Source organism: Salmo salar, chromosome ssa04 (genome assembly GCF_905237065.1).
Source record: "Salmo salar chromosome ssa04, Ssal_v3.1, whole genome shotgun sequence".
NCBI lineage: Eukaryota > Metazoa > Chordata > Actinopteri > Salmoniformes > Salmonidae > Salmo > Salmo salar.
This window is the reverse complement of record NC_059445.1, coordinates 6,583,629-6,597,986: the sequence shown is the minus strand read 5'-3', so window position 1 is coordinate 6,597,986 and position 14,358 is coordinate 6,583,629. Positions and strand designations below refer to the sequence as shown.

At 45.4% G+C, this 14,358-nt stretch overlaps 3 protein-coding genes across 3 annotated transcripts; all 3 read right to left on the bottom strand.

Annotated features, from left to right (window-relative positions):
* Positions 1-16: 16 nt before the first annotated feature.
* On the bottom strand, positions 17-3,514 carry LOC123742406 (zinc finger protein 26-like). Its single transcript, XM_045716389.1, has 4 exons — positions 3,083-3,514; positions 2,666-2,862; positions 2,151-2,550; positions 17-1,862 (listed from the first exon to the last, which is right to left on the bottom strand). The coding sequence occupies exons 2-4, from the start codon at positions 2,725-2,727 to the stop codon at positions 1,836-1,838; spliced, it is 489 nt and encodes a 162-aa protein (XP_045572345.1). The 5' UTR covers positions 2,728-2,862; positions 3,083-3,514; the 3' UTR covers positions 17-1,835.
* A 163-nt stretch (positions 3,515-3,677) lies between these two features.
* LOC106610516 (solute carrier family 43 member 3) lies at positions 3,678-10,334 on the bottom strand. The gene is made up of 12 exons (XM_014209899.2): positions 9,226-10,334; positions 8,537-8,666; positions 7,950-7,996; positions 7,193-7,269; positions 6,526-6,618; positions 6,089-6,228; positions 5,553-5,704; positions 5,296-5,439; positions 5,091-5,198; positions 4,648-4,834; positions 4,252-4,375; positions 3,678-3,994 (listed from the first exon to the last, which is right to left on the bottom strand). The coding sequence occupies exons 1-12, from the start codon at positions 9,407-9,409 to the stop codon at positions 3,854-3,856; spliced, it is 1,527 nt and encodes a 508-aa protein (XP_014065374.2). The 5' UTR covers positions 9,410-10,334; the 3' UTR covers positions 3,678-3,853.
* Positions 10,335-11,619: 1,285 nt separating this feature from the next.
* LOC123742405 (zinc finger and SCAN domain-containing protein 12) lies at positions 11,620-14,261 on the bottom strand. Its single transcript, XM_045716388.1, has 4 exons — positions 13,784-14,261; positions 13,589-13,692; positions 13,232-13,337; positions 11,620-12,782 (listed from the first exon to the last, which is right to left on the bottom strand). The coding sequence occupies exons 1-4, from the start codon at positions 14,067-14,069 to the stop codon at positions 11,905-11,907; spliced, it is 1,374 nt and encodes a 457-aa protein (XP_045572344.1). The 5' UTR covers positions 14,070-14,261; the 3' UTR covers positions 11,620-11,904.
* Positions 14,262-14,358: the final 97 nt, after the last annotated feature.

The window sequence follows — 14,358 nt, the reverse complement described above, 5'->3', positions numbered from 1 at the left end:
CACTATATGAAATATATTGCAGCTGAAACAAACAAATGAAGATTTATTGGTTCTGTGGAGGAAATCAGACTTAACATACACAGTGGATTATGTCAAAGCTGTACACCTAACAAGAAATTGAACATGTGTAACTTTTATAGTCTTAACTGTTTAATCAAATCTTCCAAGTCTTAAATGTTAGAATAGTAAACTAACACATTTGTAATCCTAAACGTGTTCACATAATCAGTTCTTCATCCTGTAGAAGGTTGTGTTTGCATGTTAGAATGACTGTTCTTTATGAAAGGAACTTGAAGTATATCTGATCAGTTTGTATGGTCATACAAATAGCATTTATCACTGTGTACATTCTTACTGTCAATGGCTTTTGGCAGTAAACTTTGTTTTAGAGAGATGTTTCAATGGGTCTTTTCATTGACACTCATCAGGGTTTACTTCAGCCAACTGTTAGCGTGGAGGAGTAGCCATGGGTGAATTCATTAGTTAAACGCTGTAGCAAAACATTTTGCAACTAAAACGGTCCCTCCCTGTCCCTATTCTATATAATTTATTTAACAAAAAAAAAACATTTGCTTCTATTTGGTCTTCACCTGGGAGTTACTGGTGCTGCCATAGTTGTGATGTCATTGCTGGTCTGGAGGTGACTGGTGCTGCTACAGGTGAGACTTGTCACTAGAGGTTTTGCTAAGGGATTTACTAGTGTTACTATGGGTTTGGATACTATACTGCTGCTACTGGTCTGGCTATGGGTGTTGCTGTGGATGATACCACAGGCATGTAAACTAGTCACAGAGGGTGTTGCTGTTTCACTGTTTGGCCTGTAGATGGTGCTGTGACTCTACAAGTTGTGAACCTCACTGCAGGTGCTTGGAACAAGGTCAGAGGCTGTCCCACTCCCTGGTTGGCTACAATCATAAAAACAGGCCTGGGACTTGTTCTTCCTGCTGACCCGGACACACGCTGCATTCTAGCAGTTCCTAGACCTGTATTCCCTGCTACAGCACTCCCCGGCCCTGACACAAGCTGCAGTCTAACTGGTCCTAGACCTGTTCTTGCTGCTACAGCACTCCCTGGTGCTGACAAGCTGCGTTCTAACAACTGGTCCTAGACCTGTATTCCCTGCTAAAGCACTCCCCGGCCCTGACAAGCTGTGGTTTAACAACTGGTCCTAGACCTGTTTTTCCTGCTACAGCACTCCCTGACACAAGCTGGTGTCTATGGAGTGTACTACTAGACACTGGCAGAAGTAGTCTATAAGACAGGAACACGTTTTCTTCTTTCAACACCAAACTCTGCTCTGACTTCTTCATTGTGATCCTCGTTCTGCTGTAACTGTCTGTGTCTCTGACTCCGTCTCTCCTCGTCACAGATGTGGTTATCCAGTTGGTTCAGACCTGTAAAACTAACCCGACACAGGTTACACCTGAACCAAGGCGGTTTGGGTTTGACCTGTCCTAGTCTTCGCCTCCAATCCAGATGACAGTTCAACTTTGACCCGGGGGGGATGGACGGTTCGACGCCGTGCTCAACATTAAGGTGTCTCTCCTTGGTGAACGCCCGCAGGCACATGGAACACTCGTGGCGCGTCTTCCTGGACTTGGGCTCTGCAACGTGGGTACGGCAGTGGAGGGTGAGGCGGTCGGGACAGACGTAGGGCGTGTCCTCCGAGTGGAGCTTCAGGTGATGGGGTGTCTTGTTGCAGTCCTCACAGGTGATGGGGGTGTCTTGTTGCAGTCCTCACAGGTGATGGGGGTGTCTTGTTGCAGTCCTCACAGGTGATGGGGGTGTCTTGTTGCAGTCCTCACAGGTGATGGGGGTGTCTTGAAGGTCTTGTTCTAGTCCTTACAGGCGTGGTCACAGTCCTCCATGTGGTGGACCAAATACAGGGAACAATGTTAGTTTTTTTTAGGCTGCCCATTTAGCTATGCTCATTCTCAATGGCAGTCCTTTTATACGGTAATATTTTAATTTAAAAAACAACCATTCTCAAAGCAGATCTCTAGTATACCTTTGTGTAGTATTGTGAAGAGTAATTACAGGAGTCTGCATCTCTCCTACACTTCCCCAAACCCTTATGAACAGTGTTTCCTACCTACATGTATACTGACAGCAAAACCAGGGACCAGTCCTGTCAACCTAACTTTACTGACCTTGTGGTTATGCAGAATCCTGGCTGTCCTGAAGGCGTTGGGACACTTCTCACACAGGAAGGGCCTTGTCACCAGCTGAAGTCTCAGATCATGCACTGTTCTGAAGTTCTTCTCACACTGGGTACACGGGCGAGGTTGCTCACTCAGGTGGCACAGGGCATGCACCTTCACCACACTGGCGGTCACAAACGTCTTCTCACAGTACGGGCACGGAAACGGCTGCTCTCCCGTGTGCGGCGACCGCCGTGGCGTTGGAGAAGTATTTGCCGCAGTGCGAGCACATGTACGGCTTGGGCCTGTCCTCTTGGTGGGCATGTGTTGCTTGCGTCCGTCAGAACGGAAGAAGGTGCGCGGGCAGGCAGAGGCCTCCCCCCTTGGTGTAGTAGTTTGTGTTAGATTCCTGTCGGCCAAATAAAAACAGAATGTGTAGGTTGGCACTCAGAGTAGCTAGTTCCAAAGAACTCACTCTTACCACAAGCTGAAATCACGTTTTGCTACATCTACCCAGTACCTACCTGTCTGTGGAAGGTCTTGTTACAGTCGGAGCAGGAGTAAGGCTTCTCTCCAGTGTGGACATGTGCAGGCATCATCCTCCTGTCCTGAACATATGGCCACAGGCTGCATGTGTGGAGGGGTGTGGTGGAGGCTTGATCCACTGCCACAGTATGATGGATCTGGGTCTGCTTTGGTATCACTGTGGTCTACATGTGACCTGTTGTTGTTGGAAGTAAGGCAAGTGTCAACATTGGCAATAACTTGAACCGATTTTTATCTCCTGACTTGTTATGGGCTACATTTCATAAATGAACCCCCAAACTTGATCAAATGACCTCTGTGTGTTAGATTGCAATCAATTATACAGCAGTAAGCTACACACATATTGGACAATAATTTGTATGTTATATTGATTCAGTGTGTGTGGAATGAACTACCTGTGTCTGTGCCATCGTTGTCGAAACTGACATCTTCATTTTCAGCTTTTTCCGCCGCTAACTGGAGTACTCTGCTCTCTCCGTTCTCGGTACTGGACCTTTCACGGTAAGAATAACGTCGGCGACCTGACTTTTCGACAGCTTGGCTCTCCGCCATTAACGTTTTTTGCAGAGAACCCATACAATGAGCCAACGGCACTTCCGAGATGGACAGAAATAAAGCCACGACTTCCTCTGTTGACATATGTAAAGATTAGTTGTTGTTTCTGAAGTTGTGTAAAACTAGATCGCATCAGACGATTACTTCATCTACCGTTCGTCTCGGAATAATATTGTAGTTAAACGTGGTTTCCTTCATTTCTAAAGCTGTTGTGAAACTCGGGATATTGGGTGTACCTCGGCAGTTTCAACTCTGCCTACACGAGACACAAACCTTTTATACCAATCTTTATCAGGCTAAATTGATATGTGATCGCCAACTGGTTTGTTTTGGACTGCGTGACTCAATTTGACCGGAAACCAGTTTGTTTTCAATGACGACTTCCGGCGTGACGTACTCTGCCATGACCTATTACGCTTAAATCAGGACACAATAATGGATAATCATTTTTATTGACAACTATCCAACAAAACATACTGATGGAATATATGGGATTACTGTAAAACATAAGTATAAAAAAGCTTTTATTATTATTTTACATATTCCCTTTAAACAATTAGAAATAAGACAATTCCTGTTTCCCTTGGCTCAGGACCCTCATGTAATGTCCCCTACATTTTGGCCTCAGCCAATGTGATGGCAGCACCGCCGGCCATATCCTCCCTCTGATTGGTCAGTTTCCTGCAGTGGTAGAAGATGTTGATTGGATGGATGAAGGCCAGCAGAGTGAGGAGAGTCAGAGCGATGTTCACCTGAGGAGGAAAGAAGACAAAGCCAGCCCTTTTGAGAGAGCAGCCTTAACCTTACATGTCTGCAAAGTAGGCCAACTGCAAGTTACACGGTTATTATGTTATGAGCTGTGAGGTTCAACAAAGACATTTCAATATTTACTTTTTGGCAAGTACAGTACATCTACTAATCTCGTCCACCCTGCCGGCTCTCTCGCGATAGAAACTGAGCCTGGGGAGGTTAGTCATCTAGTGAGCGTATGTTCGTATGACCCACTCACATAGAAGGGGTCTCCACCTAGGGCTCCTTTGACCAGGGCGAAACAGGGGTACTGCAGCAGTGACACCACGGCAGACAGAGACATCACCAAACCATACAGCTTCCCAAAGTGGACCCCAGGAAAACTGGTGAGAGAGGGCAGGGAGGAGAAAAGAAAGGAGAGCCAGGCATCAACTGAGGGAAGTATGAATGAGTAGCACTCAGTCACCTTCCTTTATTGTAAACTTTAGTCTTTGAACTGTATTTTCTCATTTTAAAATATCAAGTCTATTGTCTATTTATTTTTGAGTCCCTTGTTCCTTCTATAATCGACCTTTTTATTTCCTTCCTGTCAGATCTCACTATTAATCTGCCACTCTGCCCCCACTATCTGTCTCTTTATCCCTCTTTCACTCACGCGATGCTGACGAAGGCTGCGTTGCCTCCGTAGAGGAAGGAGCGGTTGAGGACCTGCAGGATGAAGGTGAGGTACTGGAGAGGGAGGAGAGGAGAGGAGGCGCAGATGGAGAAGAGGAGGCACTGGAGGGAGGTGAGGAAGAGGGAGAGAGAGGAGGAGCGCAGGTCTGCCTCCTTATCTGTTTCTCCTATAGAGGGAGGAGGTGAGAGAAAGGTTGGGTGAGGATGATGATGATGGACACACACACACACCAGAACCATGGCCATGCTCATTAGGCATGAAATAGGATTAAAACATATATATTCTAGACTGAAACAGAAGGTAGGCCTACTACCTTAACAAATAAGGATACCCATTTTTGTCTTTAATTGCTTAACATTTTGCTACTTTGTGCTCTATTGAACACCATCCTGTTGTTACTAAGCTAGAGCCATGTCACTCACCTGCAGCCAGAGGCTTCCCCTTGTGTCTGTCCATGATGAGGCCGTTCCAGGGAGCACAGAGGACCCCACACAGCTGGGTGAAGGCAAAGGCATTGGTGTACTGACTCACTGAGAGAGAGGGTGGAGAAAGAGAGAAGGGGAGAGAGAGTATTTAGATTCATTCAGTGATCCTATGCTTTGGTGTGTGTGCATGCGTGTGGTTTACCCAGGGCTGAGTCGTTGTCGGCCAGCCGGTTGAGCATGGGGTTCAGTGTTCCGATGAAGAGGTAGTGTCTCAGCTGCATGACAGACAGCCACACCAGATGCCACAGGAAGAACCCCGACTGCACACAGCTCCTGAAACTGGCCACTGAGAGTGTGTGTGTGTGTGAGAGCGAGCGAGAGAGAGGAAAACATTTGAGTCAACAAAATGCACCTTCCATTCCCCAGCCAGATTAAAGATTGTAGTTGGCCAAACGACACCTTTCCCGGAGTCTTCCGACTGCTGCCCATCATCAGGCTGTAGGGGCATGTCGTCGGTCTCAGCTGGCCCCTCCCCCTCCGGTGTCCTCCCCGTCTCTCGCGTCTTCTCAGACTCCTCGACGTTGTAGCTGTTGGACTTTCCAGGGCTTACGCTGTTGAAAAGGAGGCATCAGGGTATCATCAAATATGTTTTGTCATTGAGACAAACCTAACAAATCAATACCATTTGTTAAATGCCAAACAAAAATAATTATTAATGATTTAATTTCGTTTTGCATTTATCTATGAACATGTACAGGACTTTTTCCTGCCCAAGTAATCTGCCAACGAAACACTCCATGGTCTGGAAAACCCCCAGGCGAGTTGTAGTTCTCTCAGGTGACAACTACAACCCCCATACATACTATGGAATGATGTATCATAGGGCCTGGTCAGATTAATACTGTCGTATGTGTGGGAGTTGTAGTTCTGACCCGTAGGTGAAGCCCTCAGGGAGTGGGTAGGTGGTGTGGGTGGGAGTTGGATGTAGTTCTCACCCATAGGTGAAGCCCTCGGGGAGTGGGTAGGGAATGTGGGTGTTGGGCATGAGAAAGAACGTCCTGAGGAGGTGGATGACACTGCAGACGGAGAGAATGAGGAAGGAGGAGCGGAGGGAGACCCCTCCTTCATGCATCACCTGAGACGGAGGGAAAGACGCACGGAGGGAGGGAGAGATGGATAAGCAGAGCCACCAATGGATAGCTATTAGACGACCATGACTACATATAATACAAATAATAATCAATATATGGGATATCTACAATATATACAAATATAATCATTATATAGGATATATCTACAATATATAATCAAATTCATCTGTTTTATACACTTGGCCTTTTTAAGGCAGTTATCTAGTAACCTGACAAGCAGAACATTTTTCTCTCAGAGGCCTCTGTCCTGTAGGCTACAGTATGTGTGAGTTCTGTGATACCTTGATGATGAGGAAGACAGCGGAGGAAGAGTCGAAGGCTCCATTATAGAGAGTGATGATGGTGGAACGATGGGAGCCAAACAAGTTCCCAACCTATAGTAGCGAACAACAGTTCAACAAGTGTGGACATTCGTCCAAGAAGAATACATCCATCCATATAGTACACAGTAGAAATACAGTATCCATATAGTACACATTATAAATACAATATCCATATAGTACACAGTATAAATACAGTATCCATTTAGTATACAGTAGAAATACAGTATCCATTTAGTATACTGTATCCATATAGTACACAGTAGAAATACAGTATCCATTTAGTATACAGTAGAAATATAGTATCCATATAGTACACAGTAGAAATACAGTATCCATATAGTACACAATAGATATACAGTATCCATTTAGTATACAGTATAAATACAGTATACAGTATAAATACAGTATCCATATAGTATACAGTAGAAATACAGTATCCATATAGTACACAGTAGAAATACAGTATCCATATAGTATACAGTAGAAATACAGTATTTACTGAATAAATATCAGTTTTATGTGTCAGACAAAATAGTGTGACACACCTGTTACACAGATGTAATGAATACTGTTTGTACTGTCTGGAACTGTGTTGAAACTGAGGAGTCATGGCATGCTGCTGTACCTGTATGTTTGTGATGAGGAACAATATACCTCCCACTGCGATGAAGGACAGGGCTGGGAACAGCAGCATGGACAGAGCTATTAGAGAGAGGGAGAGAGACACAGAGACAGCATAGGCCAAGTTCAATCTCTACTCATCCAACATCCTACACTAGGAATGTGCTCTTCCTAATGCTTTTGCAGGGTCCCCGTCCCCAGTCCACCTGGTCGTACTGCTGCTCCAGTTTCTGCTGGTCTGCCTAACGTGCTACCTTATCCTGGACCTGCTGTTTCAACCCTCTCTCTCGACCTCTGAATGCTCGGCTATGAAAAGCCAACTGACATTTACTCCTGAGGTGCTGACCTGTTGCACCCTCTTCAACCACTGTGATTATTATTTGATCCTGCTGGACATCTATGAACGTTCGAACATCTTGAAGAACGATCTGGCCTTAATGGCCATGTACTCTTCTAATTTCCACCGGGAACAGCCAGAAGAGGACTAGCCACCCCTCAGAGCCTGGTTCCTCTCTAGGTTTCTTCCTAGGTTCCTGCCTTTCTAGGGAGTTTTTCCTAGCCACCGTGCTTCTACATCTGCATTGCTTGCTGTTCGGGGTTTTAGGCTGGGTTTCCTTACAAGCCCTTTGTGACATCTGCTGATGTAAATAGGGCTTTATAAATACATTTGATTGATTGTCTTTGTTCATTTATCAAATACACAAATATCAAGAGCTGTTCTGATTGAATAACAGCCGTTCTACTGTAGAGTCTATGTATACCTGAACTGGAGAAGGCAACCATCAGTGTACCAGTGGTGTAGAGACATCTGAGGGAAACACAGAGCAGATAGATAAAGAGGTGCCACACAGTGGGTTACGGTCTGTTAAACTTTAGTCGGTGACACATTTCTCAGTGGGTCAGAAGACAACCTCAATAAACCTGTAGAACTTAGATTAAAATATGCATACACATTCTACAAAAACAATGACTGAGTAAACCAGGAATGGACCCTCACCTTCCCACCCCCTTTTGATTCAGTGACACTCTCTCTCTCTCTCTCTCTCTCTCTCTCTCTCTCTCTCTCTCTCTCTCTCTCTCTCTCTCTCTCATCTAGGCATAAACGTACTAAAGAATTGTAATTAATTGACTATGTGTAAATAGACTCTGCGGATGTCCTGGAAATACTGGTCAGAGGTCAGGACCTAGTTATATTCTTTAAATGTTGACATTGTAAGAATTATTTGCAATGGATATGCCATATATCACATTGTATATGGGTATATCACCATCCTTACCTGACCAGGGCAGGAAAAATTCTGGGCCTTAGCAATGAAGCCTGGATTTCTGTAGTTGAAAAAAGACTCACATTCCCAGAAGCCTCGTTGCCATGGTGCCGAAGCGGTCGAAGATGAATCCGTTGGGAAGCGTGAGGAAGTTGTTCATAAAGGAGGTGACGGTGAAGACCAGGGAGAACTGTTCATCCTGTCCACTACAGTCTGAGAGATGGAGGGATGGGAGAGCGAGAGAGAGAGATGGAGGGATTGGGAGAGAGAGAGAGAGAGAGAGAGAGAGAGAGAGAGGGAGGGATGGGAGAGAGATTAGGGATGATGAAGACCAGGGAGAACTGTTCATCCTGTCCACTACAGTCTGAGAGAGAGAGATGGAGGGATGGGAGAGAGAGAGAGAGAGAGAGAGAGAGAGAGAGAGAGAGAGAGAGAGAGAGAGAGAGTGGAGGGATGGGAGAGAGATTAGGGATGATGAAGACCAGGGAGAACTGTTCATCCTGTCCACTACAGTCAGAGAGAGATGGATGGATGGATGAGGAGAGATAGCGTGGGGGAGAGAGAGCGTGGGGAGGGGGGATGGAGCAGAGAGAGAGATGAATACAGAAAGAGAGGAATACAGAGAGAGATAGAGAGGGGGAGAAAGATAGAAGTAGAGATCCAGGTCCTTCAGTTTTCTAGTATGAACTCCTCAGATGTGCTTCATATTCTATTCCAATCTATACTATTCTATTCTATGTCATATTGAACTGAATAGCATTGAACTACTCACCTGTTTCCACTGTACTGTTGGGTCCAGTAGTCAGATTGACACAGAGGTCAGTGAAGTATCCGTCTGTCTTCAGGACGAAGACCAGCGATGCCCAGCCGAAGACCACGCCGGCGAAACACAGACACTCCACCAGTCCTGTGGCCAGGGTCAGCCTGTAGCGCAACCCCACCCCTCCCCCTCGCATCCCAGCATCCTCGCTGATTAACGGACTGACTGCCTGACTGGCTGACTAGCTACCTGCCTGGCTGACTGAGTACTTGCTCTGACTGGCTTGCTGGCTGACCGACTGATAGCTACCTACCTGGCTGACTGACTCCCTGCTCTGACTCTGGCTGGCTGCCTGTTTAACTGTCACTCAAAGGACTGTTCTTGTTGTCTTATTAATGTGAGGTTAATGGGTGACTGTATTCAAATAGACCCCTTTTCTAACCTCTGACTTTTCTATACGCCCTCCCTCGCTCTTTCACTGCCTCGCTCTTTCTCTCCCTCGCTCTCTCTCTGCCTCGCTCTTTCTCTCCCTCGCTCTCTCCCTCTTTCCTTAATATCCCTCTTGATACTTGCTTTGAGTGTTTGAGAGCGACTGGCTGAAAAGTATCTGTATCACTAGAAAGAAGTGCTGGGTGGGAGAGATAAGGTGTGGCATTCCAATTCAAACTGCACTTATCAGAAAATATACTGGTTAACTCCCCTTCTTTTCAATCAATGGCTGTTAGAGATAACACGTTTTATGACAGGTTTCAAACACCTAAGACTTGAAGTGGTAGTGGTGGCCATAGTAGAAATAATAGCAGTAGAATTTGAGTTCATAGCACACCAACATGAGTTGTCATAATAGTAGGCCTAGTGGTTAAACCCAGGAGGAGTGTGGACGTTTCTCAACCTGCAGTGGAAACTGATGAATGATTGCTCAAATAGCCCCTCTGTCTGCAGATGTTTCTCTTCCTCTTTCTTTCTCACTTCCTCTCCTTTCAGCCCTTCCTTTCGTTCTACTTTGTGTTTATTTCCCTCTCTTTTCTTCAGTGTGTAACTCATGACTTTTGTTCATTCCTTTGTTGCCATTTCATAAATGATCCTGTCATTTGCTTTGAGAGAGAGGCTATTGTTCATCTTCCCCTAAAATATACAAGTGAAGAGGCATCACAACACGTGTCAGGTGTAATAATGCAGTAACAATTAATAATCATACATAGTGCCCATCAAACACTTTAAGGATAAATCATTATAATACAAGGTCGGAAATCGGAATAATACAGCCTAGGGACTATGGCTACGGTCTAATGCGTAATAAATCCGCTAATGGTATGAGAATGCGTACTGAGCTGTTGCCTAAATTGCAGTGCGGAAGACTACAACAGATACAGTACACTCGCCCTATAACGGTAATCCACATCAGATTAGCTACAGACTACTCTGCCATGCGGTCATTGCATTACTGTGTTTTCTTTGCGCGCAATCTGTAGTATGGTGCCAAAACGCCTCAAAATAGACAGTAAAATAGTTCGGTTATAGCGGGACGTTGGCCAGTGTACGACACCGTGCTGTCATAAAACAATAAAAACGTGTATGGCTATGGTAGAGCAACTTTTATGACAATATTTACACTGGCCACAGTCCAACCATGCAGCAATAATCATAAATCGTACGCTATGAAAACTATGCCATACATAGGCTGTAGCCTATACATTCAGATATTAGCCTATATACCAGCCACTCACCTTGTTTAATGATCCCACTTAGTTTAATGTCGATCCTCTTGTTGATTTGTGGTGGAACGCTAAACAGAGACTACGCGCAGGCGCCGCGATGTGCCTGTCCATTCGCTGTCTGTCTTTCCACCCGCACGCGACGCAAACGTTGGCCAGGCATTGGGGACTAGGCTAAATGGCCATGTTGGAACCATGGTCATGGACCAAAATATATCTGAGTGGTGAGTTGTCTCCAGTTGCTTATATCTAATTATAAACTGGGTGGTAGAGCCCTGAGTGCTAATTGGCTGAAAGTCATGGCATATCAGATATATACCAGGGTTATGACAAAACATGTATTTTTCCTGTTCTAATTACACTTGTAACCAGTTTATAATAGCAATAAGGCACCTCGGGGGTTTGTAGTATATGACCAATATACCACGGCTAAGGGCTGTGTCCAGACACTCCATGTTGTGTTGTGCATAAGAACAGCCCTTAGCCTTGGCCATATACCACACCCCCCCAGACCTTATTACTTAAATATATACTCTAAAAGTAGGCCTAGCTACTGACAGCTGTGTGGGATTTCTGATGATAATGTAATTAATTGTAAAATGGAAATACAAACTTGGAATATGATTTGACAGCAATAATAAAATACATCTTCTGGAATGAAAAAGTAACTTGACCAATGAAAGCAGCCATCTCAACCATCAGCATTTTACTCAGAAACTGCCTAGCAACACAGCAGGGGACAATAAAGGCCAATCCACAGAACAGATGTCTACTGTATGTATTGAACTCTTGAATTTATGTGGAATCACCCTTTTTAAAAATGGTCCAAGTCTTTCCACATAAAACTTTAGATAATATGTAAAACAAGAAGTCAATTACGTCACACACACACATCAATTACGTCACACACACACACACACACACACACACACACACACACACACACACACACACACACACACACAGGGCACTTCCATCACGTGTGTGTCTTCATGTGAGCTCGGAGGTGTGCGCCATGGGAGAAGTGGCGTCCACATAGTGCGCAGGCGAAGGGTCGGACCCCCGTGTGCAGCAGTTCATGCCTCCTCAGGTGACTGGGTCTGATGAAGCTCCGCCCACACACGGAGCAGTGATGCGTCCTCTCTCTCGTGTGGTTGAGGGCATGCCGCTTAAGGCAGCTGATGTAGGGGAAACCCTTCCCACAATGTTTGCAGACGAACCTCCCCTCCTTCTCTTTGCTGAGGGGAGCTCGAGTTCTGACAGTCCCACCATTTCCTCTTTGGTCTCCATGGTGACCAGGCATGACGGTGACGGAGTGTTTCCCCGGGAACGATGCGTAATCGTCTGTGGTCGTTGTCGAGGAGGAAGTGTGTTCTTGTAGTTGGTTTTCTGACGAGTAGGTGAAAAATAGACCAGAGGTGTCTGTGTAGCCACCGTACCCCAGGTTCAGTGCTGCATACTCGGGGTACGTTTGGCCCAGATCCCCCTGGTCGACCTCCAGGCCTGGTTCTCCTCCCGGTAGTGGGTTGAGGTCTGGACATGGGCTCTCTGGCTCCCTCTTGAGGCGGATTTCCTCCACTACTACAGGCTGGTCCTGGTCCAGGCAGTGAGAGCTGCTACTGAGGTCATGTTCCAGAGTTCTATGTTCCAGTTCTAAGTGTTCTATAGTTCTATATTCCAGTTCTAGGTGTTCCATAGTTCTATGTTCCACTTCTAAGTTGTGTTCCATAGAGTCAGTGAGTTCATCTCTACCCCCTGGTGTGGTACTCTGGAACCCCCAGTCCTCCTCAAAACGGCTCTGATCAGTGGGATGCGGTTGCCGGGCGACCAGTGAAGTGGTGGAATGCTCAGGAGCTTACATGCAGGAGAGGGGACAACACAGAATAGAGAACAGAAGGCAATGTCATCATCATCATCATCATCACTATCACCACCATCACCACCACCACCATCATGTAATATTGCATTTTGCTGGCTGGATATTTGAACTTAGCCTCCCTCCCTTCATTTAAGTTCTTTCCTTCTCTCTCAGTAGCCAGGTTTCCATACCATATCACATGACTCCAAAGTTTACCTCGATAATGACGTTTATAATATCAATATTTGCGCATAGAGGCGTTTCAATCTCCATTTCTCGCATAATTCATTTTACAGACAAAAAGGTCCCACCGTGTCGAATGAACAAATGATCTGTTGGCATTTAGAAAATTGTACCGAAACTTCCTGTTTCTATCACAGCTGTCGTGATAAAAAAATGTATGACTTTCCATTCCTTGTATAAAAACGTGGTTTGTCTCTCTCACCGTTCATCCTCAGTTCATTTGGAGCACCACATTCCCCTGGGCCGTCCTCCTCCAGTCTCTCTTGTTTGATGGTAACTGGTTCAGCCGTCCTGTCTGTTACAGTGGTCTGTGAACGGACAGACGGGACATACGGTGATAGTGTGATCAATGCATTGTATTAATGCAAAGTATTAATGTGAAATGCATTAATACTTTTATCCTATACTTATCCTATTCTAGCCTATTACAGACAATGTTTTATCAGTCCTTATTATTATACCATATAATTCAGCTGAAAATAATATCAATGCCATGCCAACGATTAACTATTTTACTGCTGATAAAACAAAAAAGTGTAATGTGTAGCGGTTACACTACCTCGTCCGTCATTAGTCCTACCCGCGCCGCGGGTCCATTACTCCACCCGCTGCTGCATCCCTGCTGCGTAAAGACTCGGTCGGGCTTTTGTTCTCTGTTGGTTTCTGCATGGAAAGAAAAGGGGCCACATTACTTCATTTTCGACTGTCGATTTAAAAGCACCAAGCATTTAAAATGAAATATATAAACACGTACGGGGCGTGTGGTGCGGTAGGGAACCCCCGTTCCAAAGTCTCTCGCGCAGCACAGTGCCAACTCCGTCCCCGACGTGTTCAATCGTAGATGTCCTTTTCCGGTGCCGGTTTTCAACTACTTTCAGCTTTTTCATCAGGATTTCGTTATCGTGTTTTTTCCGTGACAGTTCCCCTCGTAAAAACGCGGAGTACTCGTCCACTAGTTTGGTTATCTCCGCCATGGCGGCGGTGGATAGAGCTTCCATGATGGACGACAACTGCGTCTGAAACATTACGGTCTCCGACATTCTAGCTAGAATAGCCTAGCTAGCTAGATATTGATAATGGCAATCTTTAAAGGGAAAAATTACGATGTTGATTTTTAATATGTTTAAACACTGTGGCCTGTAAGTGGACACTTGGTTGGGTAGTTTAAACCCCAGATCATAGCGGTTTACAAATCCCTGTTCCTGTGTCTACAATAATAACAATGCAACATGACGTGATGACGTCTCATTCAATTTACCGTAAGTACATGAGAGAGTTGCATACCATTTGGGGGCGCATGCTGAGAACTGCTCTACAGGCTGGCCTATA